The 20,268-nt window shown below is 30.1% G+C and overlaps 1 protein-coding gene across 9 annotated transcripts; it reads right to left on the reverse strand.

Moving 5' to 3' along the window:
- Positions 1–6: 6 nt before the first annotated feature.
- Positions 7–16,730, reverse strand: LOC127730797 (uncharacterized). 9 transcript variants are annotated; one of them, XM_052239376.1, is made up of 17 exons: positions 14,048–14,123; positions 13,681–13,757; positions 13,215–13,277; positions 11,865–11,930; positions 11,499–11,575; positions 10,500–10,565; positions 9,749–9,803; positions 9,067–9,304; positions 8,226–8,458; positions 6,346–6,454; positions 5,193–5,425; positions 4,644–4,775; positions 3,238–3,399; positions 2,408–2,543; positions 1,229–1,334; positions 514–597; positions 7–89 (listed from the first exon to the last, which is right to left on the reverse strand). In XM_052239376.1, exons 8-14 carry the CDS (start codon positions 9,302–9,304, stop codon positions 2,421–2,423), a joined length of 1,230 nt encoding a protein of 409 aa, XP_052095336.1. In that variant the 5' UTR covers positions 9,749–9,803; positions 10,500–10,565; positions 11,499–11,575; positions 11,865–11,930; positions 13,215–13,277; positions 13,681–13,757; positions 14,048–14,123; the 3' UTR covers positions 7–89; positions 514–597; positions 1,229–1,334; positions 2,408–2,420. The 9 variants fall into 9 exon arrangements, with proteins under 9 accessions (XP_052095336.1, XP_052095337.1, XP_052095339.1 ...); XM_052239377.1 differs by lacking the exons at positions 13,681–13,757; positions 14,048–14,123 and adding an exon at positions 16,398–16,730; XM_052239379.1 differs by lacking the exon at positions 13,215–13,277.
- Positions 16,731–20,268: the final 3,538 nt, after the last annotated feature.

Here is a 20,268-nt window from a genome sequence, read left to right on the forward strand (position 1 = left end):
GAAAATCCACCCAAATAAGACCATAACCTTTCGATACCTTCGCCGTCTGTAAGACCATGATTTTCTGTCCTCCTAGGTCCATACAAAATCTACAAGTATATAAATATTATAACATAAACTTCAATATATTATAGACAAATGTCTAACAACAGTCATTTAAATATGAATACCAAGTTTTTTATATTAAAAAATCTTCAAAATTTAAAATGTTGCTAAGAAAAGAGAAATCATATCATAGTAAACCCATATAGAAAACAACATATTTGGTCTTAAAACTTGCTATAAAAAAAATTTTCATGTTAACATATACTGAAAATCTTTTCAAACCATTCTAGTATAATATATATAAACACAATATGCGAGTACATGATATATGAGCAACACAGTCAATTGATGTCTAATTAAAGTTTTGTGAGTTCTTAAGTTTCCATTTTAATGTATAACAATTACATATACAAATATGTACTGAACCAACCAATAGTTTAACAAACATGTGAAATTAGATTATCTTACTTGACATGAAATACTGTGTCCATAGCAGTGGAAAATTGGTATAGAAAATGTAATTTTTTCTAAAATGTCGTTTCGCCCTGCTTTCTGAAAAAAAAAAAAGATTGTGTTGAATCAAATTAAGACTCCTGTAAACATTTTTATAAAGTTTCAATGATCTTGATTCAAACTGCTGAATAACTAATTGATAAAACTAAATGTGGTATGATTGCAAATGATAAAAAAATCTAACTGTAATAGTGCAAATTTACAACTTCAATATGACTGCAATATTTATGTAAAGTTTAAGGGATTTAGATTATACATCATATGAGAAAGGAATGTCACTGACTAATACTGTATTTTGTAAATTTATTAAAATGACACCCAGTAAATGTCAAGTCGAAATAATGGAAGGAAATCCTTGAAACATTTCTATAATATGATATCAGATGCACAACTGCTATAAGTTTGTAACCTCTCTGTGTCATTAAAACTGTCAGAGAATTTATTACATAAAGTTTATACTGTCTTGGTGTCCTGTATAAATTTTGTGAAATATTACTATGTTGATGAAAAAAAATCATAAAAATTTCTTACCAGGCTGTGCATGGCTTAATTTTTTGTAATTATTTAATGAAGTTTTAAGATTCGTGGGTAAATTTTCTAGTATTTTCTAATAAATTGAATTACATTACTGCCCAAACTATATACAGTACAAATGAAAAAAGTTTCAAACCTCTAGATGTCTTTTTAACAAACATGCAATGTCATACGAGATGTGCAGGTGTTTGTCTTTGTTTGCACTTAAAAGCAGTTCTATCAGAAAAACAGCATATCCCAGTCTACAAAATAAAAAGAGAAATGTTTCTTGAAATGACAAAAAATTGGTTTCCTATTTTTAAGTGAATTCAAATTCAAACTGCATATGTCCCTGTAAGGAATGACTGTAATTTTTTTTCTGTCTATGAAGAAATAACATCAAAAAAGTGGTGCACACTGAATAACCCGTGTAGCGTGTTATTTTAAAGTGTGCACCACATTTTTTATGTTATTTAGAATAGACAGAAAAAATATTACAGTCATTCCTTATAATTTAATTCTAAATTCCATTTTAAACCAGAGTAAATCATGAAAAAACGTTGAAGACGTCACGGTCACTTGACTAAATTATGTCTATGAGCTGATAAACAAAACACCGTCAGCCAATCAGAAGAAGCGTTACATCCAAAATTAAATTATTCTTTCATAACCATAATCCTTTTCTCTTCTATTCACATCTCCTTACCACTGAATACAATTCTCATTAATTTAGATTTATGTCATGAGCAACAAAAACCTTTCAGTAGTCTAAAACCCTTCAACATCACTTCGACTTTAGTGTAGTTTTTAATGTATTTTGATAGACTTTTATTTGAACTGTGACTTTAAATAAAATTTGTATTGATTTTTTTATTTGAATATATTGCATAAGATTCTATCAAACATCAATCTAAAAATTGATTACATTACATGATATGCAAATATTTCTATAAAACACATAAGGTGAAATAAATAGGCATAAATTTGGAAAGTTAGCCTTACATGAACATACTAACTGGTGAGGTCACAGTTTTCATGGTAAATAAAAAAAATTATTATTTTAATCTGAAAATGAACTAATTTCACAGTATCCTACTTCTGTGTTTAATGAACCATAAAATAAGGGTTAAAGCCATATATGGTGAAAGTTCACATATTAATGACTGCATGTTCTAAGTTTCAAGTTGATGTAACCACAACATTTGTTCAAATATCCTAAACAAAAACATTTATCTGATATGGGAAGGAGAACAAATGACATACAAATCTGAAAACATAATAAGGAAGGAAGGCCTTAAAATTACATTTTCTAAAAATTATCTATAATAGAACTAACTTTTCACCATGTTTTAAACTAAAAACTTCTGAGGGTAATCGTGTCTACAGGTAGCTCCAAACACTGCTGTTTCCGACAATTTCTTGTTTTTTGCTTTGGATCTTAAGTCATTTCCTGCTTGGAAATCGCTACATTCCTGAAAAAAGATATAAAAGCTATCAATTTCTCATCTTTTTTTTAACTACTTGCCGTTTTTCAAATACAAAAAAAATCAGCATTAATTATTTTTATATCCATATGTCTCAAATGTACTAAAATAAGTGTTTCTCGTTTCTCGTTTTTTATATAGATTAGACCATTGGTTTTCCCGTTTGAATGGCTTTACACTAGTAAGTTTTGGGGCCCTTTATAGCTTAATGTTCGGTGATCCAAGGCTCCGTGTTGAAAACCATACTGTGACCTATAATGGTTTACTTTTATAAATTTTGACTTGGATGGAGAGTTGTTTCATTGGCACTCATACCACATCTTCTTATATCTACTAAAAATAAAAACCTAAAATATATTATTCATCAAATGCAATAGTCCTAAATTTGAAGAAATTTTGGAAACAATTTTGGAATTCTTCATCTTTGATTTTTATGTCTAGAATTCATGAGGCATTTTAATTAAACATATATATGGAACTTATGGAAGGCAACTTTAATTAGCTAGTATGGATGGGTGTGAAAGGGTTTAAAAATGTATGCAGGTCTCTTGACTGCTTCAGTAATTCCCTACATAATCAATCAATTTTTTCCCACATAAGGGGGGGGGGGGGGGGGGGGGGGGGGGGCTGGGCCCCATGGATCCGCCTATGGTAAATAAATAAAATATGAAACACAAAATACCTTTTCTATTTTTGGAGTGTCATATTTCTTTATGAAATCATCTACCAATTCCTGTTGAACGAAAAAATTATCTTTGTGTTTTGGTTCAAGCCAGTGGTTACCAGATGAAGATTTCCGAACCAACTGAAAGTCTGCATCAAAACAAAAGATACTGGTTTCTGTCTAAAAAAGAAATGTTTGGGGTATATTAATCTACTGTTATAATGAAAATCATACGCAAAATGTTTTTACTAGAAACTAAAATATCAGTCAATTGTACGAAAGTGCACCGGATAATTAAAAATAATTATCAGATAAATTATCAGATAAATATTTAAAATAAATAAAAACTTACGTCAACATCATTTAAGGAGTGTATTAAGTAGAGATGGATTCTTGCTAAGGAATGAACATAGGTGCGCTAAGCATCATTTCAGTTCAAAATTTTGTGAAGCTGTTTCAAAGTGATGATAATAACAAAAGAAATTGATAAATCACTTTATCATATACTTACACTAAATAACATATGATTTTTACCGTATGATAATAGCATAAAATTAACGTAATTCCATGTTTTTTTCGAATTGGTGCATAGAGGGCTGATATGAAAAGTTTATCACATGCTTCGAATATTATCTCATGGCCCTTTCCGTAACCTTATCGCATGGCATTCCGGTTATACTCGGGAAATTCCGGAAAATACACACCAATGGTACTTTTCAGTGAAAAACATTACAAAGTAGGGTACAAAACAATTATTTGGATACAGGAAAGTATATTGTGTAAAATTCAATAAAAAACAAACAAACAAACTAACAAATGATAAAATAAACGCATTTTAAAAAAATTCCAACATATTTCTGAAAGTTACTTTAAAATGGTGACTTTTCCAAACGGTGTTCATTACATCTATTGTTGAATTTTTTTTAATCGTCCATATAAGAATAGATCATACTGTTGTTTTTCTTCTCTGTTGATGCATTTGATAGAATTTCATTTTGGATGTACTACCTTTGGGGTCCGACGTCTGTAAACTTTACACTCTTTGAACTTCTATTTGAGAACCACTTAAAAGGATTTATTATATTAATCTGTTATTTTCTCCATTGTTGAAGTATATGATAAAAAGATCATAGCACGTCATTTTTCATATCGCATGTTTTATCAGCCCTCGGTCAATATCAGCCCTCGAGCCATGCGATTCTTGGGCTGATATTGAACCTAGGACTGATAATACATGCGATATGAAAAATGCCATGCAATAATCTGATAGTACAGTGATTGATTGATTGTTGTTCCTCTTTTTGTTTATGGTGTTGCATGTGGGCTATTGTATTCTACTGATTATTGCTTTTATACTGTGGCAAATATTTCATTAAAATTTATCAATCATTCAATGTTAATCTAGCACATTATATCAATTATACCTCAAAACAAGCTGGACAGGTACAACCATCATCTAGATCTGGAAAATTATTGGTTAAATAGTCCATTTGGTATACAAACTGACGAAATTGGTGAATTGTTTCTGCCATTAAACTCTTATAAATTTCTTTTCCCTAAAAGTAGAGTTAAAAATTAAATTTAAGAATACGCAATTGTGGCTATATGGATTATAAGGGAAAAGATAAAACCCTCACCACCACCACCAACCAAACCTTAAAGGCTGTACCGTGACCTATAGTTGTTAATTTCTGTGTCATTTGATCTCTTGTGAATAGTTGTCTCATTGGCAATCACACCACATCATTTTATATATAAATGTGTAAAAAAATACTGTATCCTTTATAAACAACATAATTATCTAAATTTTTCAAGACACATATTTTATTGGTACTTTTCATTCTTTCAAATGTATACAGTGTCATTTATTTTTTGAAATGCCTTATATAAGTTATATAACAATAGGATATGCTGAGGGTTTTATAACAGCAAAACTATAAATCTCATTAGTATTGAATCTTAATTAAATTAACCTCTTTTGTGACCAACATCTTGTACAACTTTGGTTGTCTAGCTTTTAAAGCTTCACAAAACCCCTTCACGGATACATGGCACTCGAGCAATAAACCATTTAACCAGCGAAGTAAATCAATGTGGAAGGCTAAATGAGGTGTTTTTGGTGAGGCAGGCCACAGATTGTATGACAACAAGGTAATTGCTTCCTCCTCACAAGAACAAAATTGAATTTTTCTAAGATGTTGTCTACCTGAAAAATAAAGACAATTATTACAGGTAACAATAAATAGAGAAATTGTTTTTAAAAGTTACAAGTCTTGCAAAAAAAATGCTTAAAAAACAGAAGTTAATTAGTGTATTCCACTTTGGACCACCTATCACTTTAAAAATTTTAATTGAAAAAAAATATTTAATGTCACAGTACCCAAATTTCGCCTATTTAGCAAAAATAGCAGCGAAAATCTTACAAGATTTCTTAGGGACTAAACAATTTGTATTTTTTTATTATTTGACATTATGCAAGTCTTTCAAATAGTATTTGAAAGAGTTGCATAATATAGGTATATATATATCTAAATATTCACAAAATACAGTACAAATCAACAGATAAAGTATTCACTGAAAAAAGTAAAATCTATGAAAACGTCGCCATGCAACATCAATAAAAGGTCATCTTTTAAAAATGAGCAAATAAAATATGAAATGAGCATCCATTTCTTAAAAATTGAATAGTAAGCATGACCTTATGTCAAATTGTTCTAAATGATTGAAGAAATAAAACAAAACACCTTTTATTTAACTTCTAAGGATGTGAATTTAAGCATGGATGCAATTTGGGTACTCCTCATAACAGACTCATGGATCGTATGAAGGTCGGTTCGAACCCATTTTTCTATGATTCGATATAGATTCAAATTCAAATTAATGGAACTTTATAGTAAATAAGGATTCATCTACCAAATAAACACAAAATAGAAACTTTTGTTTGGATCATAAATGAATGTTACAGGTGAAAAATCTGTCAAAATAGTTGCAATTTGGTATATGTATATATTTTTTTTATTTTTTTGTCTAAATCATATCAAATGTCCATTTAAAAGTAATTGATACCTTTATCCAACCTAAGAAATGCTACAAAAGAAAGTATGTTAGTTACTATATAAAGAATACCTTTATCATCGATAACTACTATTTCTTTCATGTAGTCAGTTGTACACATGTCATGTTGTCTTCTCTTCCAAGGCTTAGTTGGAGGTGCATAGCCTATAAATGCCCCATGCTATAAAAGAAGCATGTGTTTTAATCAATTTACCTTTAATTGGTTCATCATTACAAAAATAATACTAATCTTTGATATAATTCTTATAGTAAACTATTATTAGTTCAACCAAAGTCTACAATAAAAACCTAAACTATTGTTTTGAACTAATTTTAATGGTCTTCTTCAATGCCCTTACTGCTAAATTTAACAATTGTTAATGTGTGTGCATGAGGAAAGACAAAACCATAATGTTTAATGATACTCAGATCAATGGTTTGCTTTTCAATGTTATTATATTATTGTCGCATTAAAAAATACCCAAAATCTCTTCTTTATATAATCATACAGTGCATATATCATCAAATTTATAGGTTGTTGTAATTTAAAAAAACTAATATATCAAGCTATCACAGGGGTAGGGGTATGTTGAATATAAGAATCAATTGTGTTCAGTAACTTCTTTTAAATTATGAAATCCAGGATCTTAATAAAATCACTACCTTTTTTTGTATTCCAATAACTGCAAACTAGAGGCTCTAAAGAGCCTGTGTCGCTCATCTTGGTCTATGTGCATATTAAACAAAGGACACAGATGGATTCATGACAAAATTGTGTTTTGGTGATGGTGATGTGTTTGTAGATCTTACTTTACTGAACATTCTTGCTCCTTACTATTATCTCTATCTATAATGAACTTGGCCCAGTAGTTACAGTGGAAAATATTTTGTAAAAATTTACAAAAATTTACAAAATTTATGAAAATTGTAAAAAATTTACTATAAAGGGCAATAACTCCTTAAGGGGTCAATTGACAATTTTGGTCATGTTTGACTTATTTGTAGATCTTACTTTGCTGTACATTTTTGCTGTTTACAGTTTATCTCTATCTATAATAATATTCAAGATAATAACCAAAAGCTGCAAAATTTTCTTAAAATTACCAATTCAGGGGCAGCAACCCAACAACATGTTGCCTGATTGGTCTGAAAATTTCAGGGCAGATAGATCTTGACGTGAAAAACAATTTTATTCCGTGTCAGGTTTGCTCTAAAGGCTTTGGTTTCAGAGATATAAGCCAAAATCTACATTTTACCCCTATGTTCTATTTTTAGCCATGGTGGCCATCTTGGTTGGTTGGCCAGGTCACCGGAAACATTTTTTAAACTAGATACCCCAATGATGATTGTGGCCAAGTTTGGTTAAATTTGGCCAAGTAGTTTCAGAGGAGAAGATTTTTGTAAAAGTTAACGACGACGGACGACGACAACGACGACAAAGACAGACGACGGACGATAGACGCCAAGTGATGAGAAAAGCTCACTTGGCCCTGTGGGCCAGGTGAGCTAAAAACATTATATTAAACTGCCAATAAGTATGAATAAGAAGAGACATTGGGGTGAAAGAGACCCCAACCAAATAACAAACATTGACAACAAAAAGAAAATACATCCAGATATCATGCCTCAAATAAATTAAACCAAGCATGGCCAATTTCCACAAAAATTGTAATAATTAAACAAACAGAAATAATATGATCAATCAACACCTATTTCTAATTTTATACATTTATAACAAAAATCAATACATGAAACCATAAAAACAACCTGGTCTATGATAAATATTTCATAAAGCAATTATCTGCATGTATCTTCATGCTTTATTAAGAAGGGGGGCTGTCATCACACATACATTTTTATTAATTTCAGAAATTCTTACTGAAAAGATCTGCTTTACTAAATTACAAGTTAATTTTACATGGTTTTTCTTTAAAAAAAGGGGAAAATCTTACCATCCATTTCTCAAAAACATGTAAATGTGGAAATTGATGCCTAATTTCCAGACAACTTTCACATATAACTGGCCAAGATATACAATCTATGCATCGGTAGAGATCAAGGTTTTCAATTCCACAATCCTGGCATTTAAAATCGACTACTGCTTCTTTTTCTTTTGCTGCAGACACCAGCTTCTTGCATAATTCTGACCAATGGTTTAAACGTTGGAACTTGGCTTTAGCATATTCTTAAAAAAAAGTACTAAAGTATTTGGTACTGTAAGTATAAAAAACAACCTAAAAATATCAAAATTAAATTCCAATTAGACAATCTTTTGCATGATATTTATACTTAATGAATAATTACAACACATATTTTACAGTCACCTTCATCAATGATGTTAACACATTTGCACCTTTTAAAAAATACCAATAAAATTATGATGACAGAATATGCAGAATTATCAATTTTTTTTTATACCATTTTTTGGTCAACTTTCAAGTTCTTTCTGGCTTAAAAAATTCAATTTTATAAGCCCGTTTACAGAACATTCGTTTTATTGTATATTGTTGTTTGTCTGTCCGTCTGTAATCAACACGTCTGAGAATCACTCAAAAAAGGCTTAAACCTTTGAAACTTGAAACTTTGGTGAATGGTTTATATCTATTAAGATAAGCTTCCTTTATTTTTTAATACATTTCTGATATGATATTGATGAGTTATGGACATTTTTTCATTGAAAAAATGAAGGGCATATAATGCACTCATGGCACACCTCTTTATTCATCTTATAACCCATAATTCTACTTTAAGGAGATCATAAATGCCACTTTAAAATAATAACACTTCACATACTATTTTTAGGGTCAACTGTAAAAGGTGTTTCATGCTCATTGTTCAGCTGTACATCACCATTTCTTTCTGGTTCATTGTTCATCACCTGTGCATTTATAGTTTCATCTTTATCATTTTTGGCACCAGCAGTTTTATCAATTGATGATAAAGGTTTGTATGACTTAGTTATTGTTTTCTTTTTCCCATTTTGATGGACTACAAAAGTGCATGGCACCTTTCTTTTCTTTATATGAGACATCTAAAAAATAAATAATTAAAAATCATCAAACTAAAAGTACAATTAAATTATCAATTTGTATTTATAGAATATATATTATATATAAAAATATCAGTTTCTTTTTGTATTGTTTGATTGCTGTCTCATTGACATATTCCTCTGTTTTTTAGGCAATTCGTTGTGTTCATATGTCATGTTACTCAGTCCAAAAGTTGCTAAGTTCAAAATTTGAAAAAAAACAGTGGTGTAATGCTACTAAGAATAAACAACTTATGCTTGATTATCTCCCCTTTCAAAATTTTACCATTTACAATTAAAATATATTTCTGAATTTTCGTTGATAAAATAAATTTAATAAGTATTCTTAAAAGATTTGATATATTTCTGAATTTTATTTCATTATACATTATAGAAGGTTGTATTAAATTATCATATCTAAACATTTTGACTAAAATGTTTACTTACAATATAAATTGAATGGACCTTTAATTACATCAGTACTTGGTTATAAATCTTCGTACTGAAAATATATCAAATTCTTAAGGTCACTATCATTGTTTGCCTTTCATACATATGGTCATATCATATGTTTTCTTGGTCATATGTTTTCGAACTATGCATGCTTTTTCAATGGAAATCGTGACGTCATAATGCATTCTTAATATAACGAAAACCTATGAGACGATGATATATATATATTATGGTGTTAGCGCTGTATAACCACAGATAATCCAACAGAGAATGTCTGTCATATAAAGTTGTCACAGGTTTAGACACACTTATATATATATCTATAATACTAAAATAACAAGGTCCATTTTGTTAGCCTTCATGACGTAAACACGACAAATCAAAGAATTTGACTTATACATAACTTATATAGGACAATGGTGTTGATTAAAAATTACATCAGTCCAACCCTTTTGTTTTCCACATTATAGATATTGCCAATGATTAACAAGTGCCATGTGGAATCAGATACCGATACCAATAGTATATGTCACATGTATGTATTTTCTGTATCTTCCTCCAAAAAGAGCACTATCTGGTACCATATCAAAAATATGTTGCTCCTAGTGCAAAATGTAAATCCTATTTAAAAAGTGCTTGATTACCTCCCCTTTCATAATTTTATAATTTAATTACAATTAAAAAACATTTCCCAATTTTATTGGATAAAATAAATAAGCAAATAGTTTCTTTAGTGCTTACTTACCAATACATGTAGTATTAAATTAACTGGAACTTGGATCACATGAGTTCACAGTAAACTATCTTCAATCTAAAATATCATTCAGTAAATTATAAAGGTCACATTCAGTTGCTGTTATTTTCATTAATGATATATATAAAATAATAGCCAACAATAAATCTTACGGAGCGATGGATCATATAATTATGATACAGTACACTACAAAATACAATATATAACCAGTCTAAAAGGGTACAACATCACCAACAATATATATATATGTATACATATATGTTGTTTGTGCTGTATTTAGACCCCTCTACCAAGAAATTTGTTTTGCATGCACACATATAAAAATTGCGGTTTTTATCCAACGCAATCATAGGTTTGAACGTTGTTTTCAATTTAGACTTGTGTATACATATATGTACATAGTAAATTTGCTGGTTGGTTCTTTTTATAGACTTATATATATACATATATATATAAGTTTTAACTTTCACTGCAGACCATGTACTAACCTCTACTTGTCTCTTTTGGTATTGTTCAGTTACTGACTCATTGACATATTCCTCATATATTTTTTGTTTGTATTTCTTGGAAAACCACTATATTCTTTAAGCAATTAAAAGTTTGAATTTTCTCTGTAGACTTTATACTGACCTCTTCTTGTCTCTTTTGGTATTGTTCAGTTGCTGTCTCATTGACATATTCCTCATATATTTTTTGTTTGTATTTCTTGATAAACCACAGTGGTCTAAAATATTTTTATGCAATTAATATTGTAATGATATCCTTTTACTTTTTTTCTACCATGTGACAAAAGATACTTAGCCAAAAATGTTTATTCTGTTTTCAAAAGAACTAAAAGAACTGGTGTAATGCTACTTCTAATGGAACAACTCTTGATTATCTCCCCTTTCAGAGTTTTATCAATTAGAATTAAAATTTATTCCTGAATTTTGTTTGATTAAATGAATAAGTAAAAGTTCCTATATATTTGACTTCAATGCCGCAACTTACCAATACAAATGTAATAACAACTTAACTGGGCCTTGAAACACATGACATCAGTACACAGTAGTTATTAGCTCTTCAAACTGAAAATATAATTGAATTATTAAGGTCACATTCATTTTCAGATACTGAAACCAATAGTATATATCAAATGTATGTATTTTAATTTTCTATATCTTTCTCCTTTTATAAGAGCACTCCCTTGTACCATATCAAAAAAATATTGCTCCTAGTGCAAAATGTAAATCCTATTTAAAAAGTGCTTGATTACCTCCCCTTTCATAATTTTATAATTAAATTACAATTAAAAACCATTTCCCTATTTTATTGGATAAAATAAATAAGCAAATAGTTACTTTAGTGCTTACTTACCAATACATGTAGTATTAAATTAACTGGACCTTGGATCACATGAGTTCACAGTAAACTATCTTCAATCTAAAATATCATTCAGTAAATTATAAAGGTCACATTCAGTTGCTGTTATTTTCATATATGTATGTATATAAGTTATCACTTTTTCTGTAGACTATCCACTGACCTCAACTTGTCTCTATTTGTATTTGGTTAGTTGCTGTCTCATTGACATATTCCTCATATTTTTTGTTTGTATTTCTTGGTCAACCACTATTTCTTTATACAATTTATAGTGCAATGATGTCATGTTACGTTTTGCCTAAACCAACGTTGCTATTAGTGCAAAATGTTCATATACATTGCAAAGGAAATTAAAGAACCTTAGTGAGCGCGCTCACATACCCCATGTCCCCACATTCTCATTGGAGAAATAAAATAAGTGTAAGAAAAAAAAATTGTATCAGAAAAAAAATTGAATCATAATTTCCTGTCAATATGCACATCTACATAGTATGTCCATATTATCTACACAGTTTCAAGAAATTCTGTTGTGTGGTTTGAGAGGAGTTGCGATGACAAAAGGTTGCAGTAGCATATTGGGCAAATAAGTTCAAAGGGGCGTAACTCATGGAAAAAAAAATGAATCGTAATTTCCTGTCGATATGCACATCTACGTAGTATGTCCTTATTATCTGAAAAGGTTTCATGAAATTCTGTTGTGTGGTTTGAGAGGAGTTGCGATGACAAAAGGTTGCAGTAGTATATTTGGCAAATAAGTTCAAAGGGGCGTAACTCATGGAAAAAAAATTGAATCGTAATTTCCTGTCGATATGCACATCTACGTAGTATGTCCTTATTATCTGAAAAGGTTTCATGAAATTCTGTTGTGTGGTTTGAGAGGAGTTGTGATGACAAAAGGTTGCAGTAGTACATTAAAGTAAATAAGTTCAAAGGGGCGTAACTCCTAGAAAAAAAATTAAATCGTAATTTCCTGTCGATATGCACAACTACATAGTATGTCCTTATTATCTAAAAAGGTTTCGTGAAATTCTGTTGTGTGGTTTGAGAAGAGTTGCGATGACAAGAAATAGGACTGACGGACTGACGGATGGACAGACGGACAGATGGACAGACAGACAGACGGACGGACAGACGGACGGACAGACGGACAGACAGGTCAAAAACATTATACCCTCCGCAACTCGTTGCGTGGGGTATAATAAAAGCACTGATATGATGCTACTTGTAATGAAACAAGTACCTTTTAAATATCTCCCCTTTCAAAATTATATCATTTACAAATGAAATACACTATGAACAAACTAGTAGACATTCCTATACAATTTGACTACAATGTTTACTTACCAATAGGTATGACTTGCCCTAGCCTTCAACTACATCAGCGCATAGTATTATTATATCTTCAAACTAAAAAAAAACAAACTGTAAATTAGAAGGTCACTTTTATTTTGCTACAAATAAATTTCATATATATCTAAAAGTTTGAATTTCTCTGTAGACCATGTACTGACCTCTACTTGTCTCTTTTTGTATTGTTCAGTTGCTGTCTCATTGACATATTCCTCATATATTTTTTGTTTGTATTTCTTGGTAAACCACTTTATTCTTTATACAATTAATATTGTGATGATATCATTTTACTTTTTGTCTACTAATAGAACGGGTGTAATTCTACTTCTAATGGAACAACTCTTGATTATCTCCCCTTTCAGAGTTTTATCAATAAGAATTAAAATTTATTCCTGAATTTTGTTTGATTAAATGAATAAGTAAAAGTTCCTATATATTTGACTTCAATGCCGCAACTTACCAATACAAATGTAATAACAACTTAACTGGGCCTTGAAACACATGACATCAGTACACAGTAGTTATTAGCTCTTCAAACTGAAAATATAATTGAATTATTAAGGTCACATTCATTTTCAGATACTGAAACCAATAGTATATATCAAATGTATGTATTTTTATTTTTCTATATCTTTCTCCTTTTATAAGAGCACTCCCTTGTACCATATCAAAAAAATATTGCTCCTAGTGCAAAATGTAAATCCTATTTAAAAAGTGCTTGATTACCTCCCCTTTCATAATTTTATAATTTAATTACAATTAAAAAACATTTCCCAATTGTATTGGATAAAATTAATAAGCAAATAGTTTCTTTAGTGCTTACTTACCAATACATGTAGTATTAAATTAACTGGACCTTGGATCACATGAGTTCACAGTAAACTATCTTCAATCTAAAATATCATTCAGTAAATTATAAAGGTCACATTCAGTTGCTGTTATTTTCATATATGTATGTATATAAGTTATAACTTTTTCTGTAGACTATCCACTGACCTCTACTTGTCTCTTTTTGTATTGTTCAGTTGCTGTCTCATTGACATATTCCTCATATATTTTTTGTTTGTATTTCTTGGTAAACCACTTTATTCTTTATACAATTAATATTGTGATGATATCATTTTACTTTTTGTCTACTAATAGAACGGGTGTAATTCTACTTCTAATGGAACAACTCTTGATTATTTCCCCTTTCAGAGTTTTATCAATTAGAATTAAAATTTATTTCTGTATGTTCTTTAATAAAAAAAAATAAGAAAACATTTTTATACAATTAGACTATAATGCCATCTAACCAATAGTAATAAATAAATTAGACAGAGTTACATGACATCAATACATAGTAAAGCTCTTCAAACTGAAAATAAATAAAGGTCATCTTTTTGCTGTAGATTTATATATATGTATATATAAGTAGAAAATGTTTATGAAAACTTTATGTTGACCTCTACTTGTCTCTTTTTGTATTGTTTGGTTACTGTTTAATTTTCACTTACTGCTCATATTTTAAGTTGTATAACAGAAGGGGGTTTTACATGTAAACCACTCTATTGTATTCCATTTATTTTGCAATCATATATTTATATATTTAGCTCTATTTGTCTCTTCTGTGTGAGTAACTATTGGTGCTAATTATTAATCCTATTCATAAGAATAAAAAAAGCACTGATGAAATGCTACTTTAAATGAAAGCTTCTGATTATCTCCCCTTTAACAAATTTTATCATTTACAATTCAGTATATTTCTAAAAAAAATAATTTTTAAATAAAAAGTTTACTAAAATGTTCACTATAATAATTATAATTATAAATTTATTGACCCATAGAACCAGAAAAACCTAAATTTATGTAAGGGTTTTCAGACAAATTTCCTATTAAATATTCCTATTGGATTTATAATAGTATAAAGGCTTGTTAATTTATAAGCCATTTATTTTGTGTCATATAGCTTTGATGTTTAATGTAAAACTTTTTAATTAGAAACTAAATTGTACAAGTCTTTAAATATATTTTTGTTTTTCGAAATTGTGAAATTTTTTTATTCACCCCCTCTCTTACTTTAGGTATGGCATATACCTATTTTACCTAAAATACTATCAACCTATCCATAACTTTAAACAATTAAGGCCACAAGTTCTATCTTATATTAATTTCCATGATCTTAAATTATTTTTAAGGATTTAAACTTTGCTAAATTTTTGTCATCATCTCTAATTGACTAGGTTAGGAATGAAAGTTTATTCTTATAGTTTGGTTCCAGTTTCGTTGTAAAAATAAAGTGAGATAAGTAGTTAGGATTCATTTTTCTTTTTATGTTTTTATTGTCAAAATCCAGAAAAGTCATGTTTTCACCGAGATGGTTTCAGTATTGTACACGCCCCTACCCTACCGGAAGTGTACCATTACTATGTTTGTTTGGCAAAATAAACAGAATATTACGTTTTAAGTTAATTTTGTTGCATTCTAATTCGATTTTGGTTATCATTTTAAGCCCAAACGGATACTTTTAATTGAATTTCAGATACCATTAGTCTGTAAATTTAATTATTAAAGTTCACATTCCTCAAAATGAGATCGTTCAAAGTTATTTTTTTGAAATGAAAGAAAACCTCGAGGGTCCGGAGGGGAGGGGGGGGGACTGGGATGGGTCATGATATTCCTTGCTTTTGAGGGTCACCCATGCTATTTTCAAGCTGTAAATAAATCGTAAAATAAAATATTTTTGGAGCAATCTGGGACTATTAACGTGTTAGTATAATAGTATCAGGAGGAATAGAAGACACTGAGAACTTTAAAATAAATATTCAGGCTCTATAATGTGCTTCCAGGAAGAAATAAAAGAAAATAAAACGGAATCACAAAAATTGATTCTTGCTTCAAGCATGGCAAGTAAAAAAATATCGTTACCATCCCTTCACAACATTTTTACTATCTCCTTAGTATGTCGAACAGTCGAAAATTCAATCTAAATGTTTGGTAATTGTAAACAAAAGTCCTGATAACACAGTAAATCAACTAGTTTTCTTTAAAAAAAAAAAACAAACAGCATTGCTCATAAATTTCAATTTTGTCTCATAATTTGCAGCGTAAAATTAATCAAAAACTAGACTAATATTGTGCGTATTGCTCTTTTATATATTAACCCAAGGTGTCAGTACATGTAGTTAATCTATCTACCTTTTAAAATGTAAAACTACCAAATTTGTTAAAATGGCCGCAGCTTTCTTCTTGTTCAAGTACCACGTTCTTTCTAAAACAGCAAATGAGAGTGTTTCCGAAAAGACTTTTAATCTTTAAATAAGCTAACAGCACACTGTACAGTATATACAGTATAATTTGTTACAATTCAAAAAGAAAGCGAGTGTTTCCGAAAAGACATTTCATCTTCGAATAAGCTAACAGCATACTGCAGCATACTGTACGGTATATACAGTATACGTTGTTACAATTTCAAAAAGGCTAATAACACTAATAACTTTCTTATTGATGAAGCAAATAGTTATAGGATGGGGTGAAATGCGATTAGAATATGGGCTTAAGAAGTTTTGAAATTTCACGGCCCATGTATTCCTATAATTATTATGTGTTCGATTCCAATTTCTTTTGCAGAAAATTACTCGACATACAACTACTATAGTATGTATAGTATATAACATCATGATCCAGTCCGTGCTTAATATAACTGAATGCCATTAAACAACCAAAGACACCAACATGTAAATTCAAAGCGATGATTAGTTATGTTTTAGAAGCGTCATTTAGTGTTTTGCCAACTCCCCTCCCAACCACTCAAAACAGAGGTCTCGTGGATTTTCATCCTTAATCCGTATTAGACTCTAATAAGTCCCCGATGTGTATAATACAGTGAAATACAGTATTACAATATAACATTAGGGGTGTATATCGGACCGTCGGACTACTGAACTGTCGGAATTTCGGGTTGTCGGATTATAGCTACGCTTTTGTAGGTTCTAGTAAACTATTTGATTACCAAGAGTTAGACCTTTGAAAAATCCTTTCTAATATATAAAATTTTAGAATTCATGCACAGAATAATCTACTGAGGAAAGTTCAAATCAACAGAAGTAACTGTATACGTCTTATAAAGAAAATAAAGTGAATATATACTATAAGCACACAGACCTACATATATATATATAAAACCTTTAAGTTTTTCAGCAAGAACTGCACCCAGGAATAAAATAGTTTACAAGCCTTACATTTCGAAATATTAAAGCGTGGTCCCAAATAACCAAATATCAAAGTAAGTGTTAACCTCATCAGTACGATCGAGCAAAAGAAAACTTAATTACATAAGTATACAATAAGGCGTCACTGTCATTCATAATATTTCTTAAACGGACCCCCCTTCCCCTTTATTTAATTTTGAATTCCTTACTCCTCTGTTAACAATATTTTTTGTCTGAGTTAATATTGTCGGAATGTCTGTCCATTTTGCAGCATAAAGATACTATAGAAGTCGTCATGAATGAAAAAAGTTCGTCTCTTAATTCACACTGGGTTGATTTGCTTGCAATTATAACTACATGTAGCCTCGGGGTAGGTTTCATTGTTATTAGCTTCATTTATGGTTAATCCAGACATTTTACCGCTTCCACTACAAAAGTTTGGGCACACGCGGGGTCCCCCTTTTTTTCAAAATCCTGGATCCGCATCTGATGTCGCGGTGGATCTTCTATACAAAAAGAGGCAGATGCATTGTAGTCATCGGATTAAATTTTATAGATTAATTTAAGTTTTTAACAGTCGTTTTACAACGTGTAAACATTCGTCGGCCAGTGTTATTTTACTTTCATAACAAGTTTTATTTAAAAAAAAAAAACGGATTGTGTGCAGTGGCACATCATCCAATAACAATGTCCGGACCAAGAAATGCTTCCATGTTTTTATAACTTTTAGCAGCATCCATAGTAAAATAAATCAGAAAATGAAAGAAATACAAATGTAAACAGAAAATCGATAATGTTTTGATCAATACACGTGCGTTATTTTCACGGTTGTAATGGCGGATCGGTCACGTGAGAGGTTAATGGATGCGCCCATGTTTTCTAGGTCAATTACAGACAAAAACCAAAACAAACAAAGGTATTCTGATGACACATAAATTACAAAGTTTAAGTTAAAGAAATAGTTTAAATCTTAAATAACAGTACCTGAACGTATCACTCCTTATGCTCCTGGTAAGTTTGTTGTCTTCACTTTTCTCACTATTTGAGTTTACTACACAATATCCAAACAAAATTTATGATTATCGTTCACAAATGTAAAATTAAGTGTCTAAATTATTCATAACGAACAACAGTACGGTTTACTGTGTGCCTGTATAATCTTGATAATTCCCCACAACACTAAATGCTTGTCAATCACAGCATGATTTTACGGCATGTACTAAAACGTTGAGTGGAGTGGAGTGGAGTGTTAGAGTGGAGTGGTGGAGTGTTGGAGTGGAGTCATAGAGTGAACACATGGAGTAAGGAAATGGAGTGGAGAGGAGTAAAGGATTTTGGTTAAATATTGAACGAATCCATAAATCAATCACACTTCATATCAAATGAAATTGTTAACGAATTCAAATGAAAATCTCAAATGAAAATCATTTATAATTGTTTTTTTTTTCTTCTTTTTTATTGAAATTGCAAAACACGATGATTTTATCTTATTTCATTTGTCATATTTGATTATTCATCAAAGTTGGACAATGTTTTGGGTAGCATTTTATGACAGCTCAGTTAGAGGTGTGATGATATTGTTTATCTAGTAATAATTTTTACTGTTCGGAATTGTAGTGTATTTCTAATGGCAGTTTTTTCTGGACTTCGTTTATCTTAATCATTATATAATGTCTCATCACAAACAATTAAAATGCATCAATCAATTCACCTTGAAGGGTAAATAATTATCTGATGAAATGAAAAACCCATCATTGTTTCAAATATCAGTGAACGAAAACGTCTGCATTCAATTGTCTCTAGACACTTTCAATTGAAACAATAACAACACCCATAAGTTATACAAATTAATTCATAAAATATATTTCTTGTAATATTCATTTCATGCGTCCAAAGCTCTTTTCTGCTTCTGTTTGACTCTGACAGACTTTGCAGGGAATAAGACATACATTTTTTTAACTAGGGGCTAAACCTGCCACAATGTGAAAATTAACAAAAGCACTATGGGCATTTCAATAAAAGTTTTGTGAGCTCGTCCAAAATTTTAGTAGCATAGGCTACTGGGCCCTTGTTAATCCTTTTCCCTGCTTAGTATATCGTATTAAATACATGTTGTCAATGTTCAAGTTTATTATTTCCATATAATTATGTATGATATCTGAAACTTCAGTATTGTGTATTTTATTGCTCTTCCAATTCTTATAATTTTATGGAAATAATAAACTTGAACATTGACAACATGTATTTAATACGATATACTAAGCAGGGAAAAGGATTAACAAGGGCCCAGTAGCCTATGCTACTAAAATTTTGGACGAGCTCACAAAACTTTTATTGAAATGCCCATAGTGCTTTTGTTAATTTTCACATTGTGGCAGGTTTAGCCCCTAGTTAAAAAAATGTATTTCTTATTCCCTGCAAAGTCTGTCAGAGTCAAGAGCTTTGGACGCATGAAATTTATGTAACGTATTGTTTTCATTTTTTTAATAATATTTGATAACTAGTGACTGAAAAATCATCTAGTCAATAAAGATATTAAAATTATTAATATTTTTGTTAACAAGGGACCAATATATAATAAAACTTAATTATCAATCAACATTTTCACTTTGATTTTATCGTGTTAATTTAATGACTGTACTTTTTAAAATATTTTGTTTCTTCCAATTATAAATAGATAACGACAATGTCTCTAACCACCGTCACCTGTCAATAGAACCCATAAAACTGTCATTACTATAATATTACTATAACAGTATAATTCTAATTTTCGGACGTGACCTAAATGTTTAAAAGATTATCCCATGAATCTGATGTGCTACATTTCATGTGAATGACAAGATTCTTAAATATTGAAA

Source organism: Mytilus californianus, unplaced genomic scaffold (assembly GCF_021869535.1).
Source record: "Mytilus californianus isolate M0D057914Y unplaced genomic scaffold, xbMytCali1.0.p SCAF_2, whole genome shotgun sequence".
Classification (NCBI taxonomy): domain Eukaryota; kingdom Metazoa; phylum Mollusca; class Bivalvia; order Mytilida; family Mytilidae; genus Mytilus; species Mytilus californianus.

Excerpts from the sequence above, each read along its gene's own strand:
- LOC127730797 (XM_052239377.1), bottom strand. The coding sequence starts at position 9,304 with ATGTCTCATATAAAGAAAAGAAAGGTGCCATGCACTTTTGTAGTCCAT. Across the intron at positions 6,455-8,225 it reads ATGTTTTTGAGAAATGGATG|CATGGGGCATTTATAGGCTA; the intron begins GTAAGATTTTCC and ends CTTCTTTTATAG. Across the intron at positions 2,544-3,237 it reads ACACTCCAAAAATAGAAAAG|GAATGTAGCGATTTCCAAGC; the intron begins GTATTTTGTGTT and ends ATCTTTTTTCAG.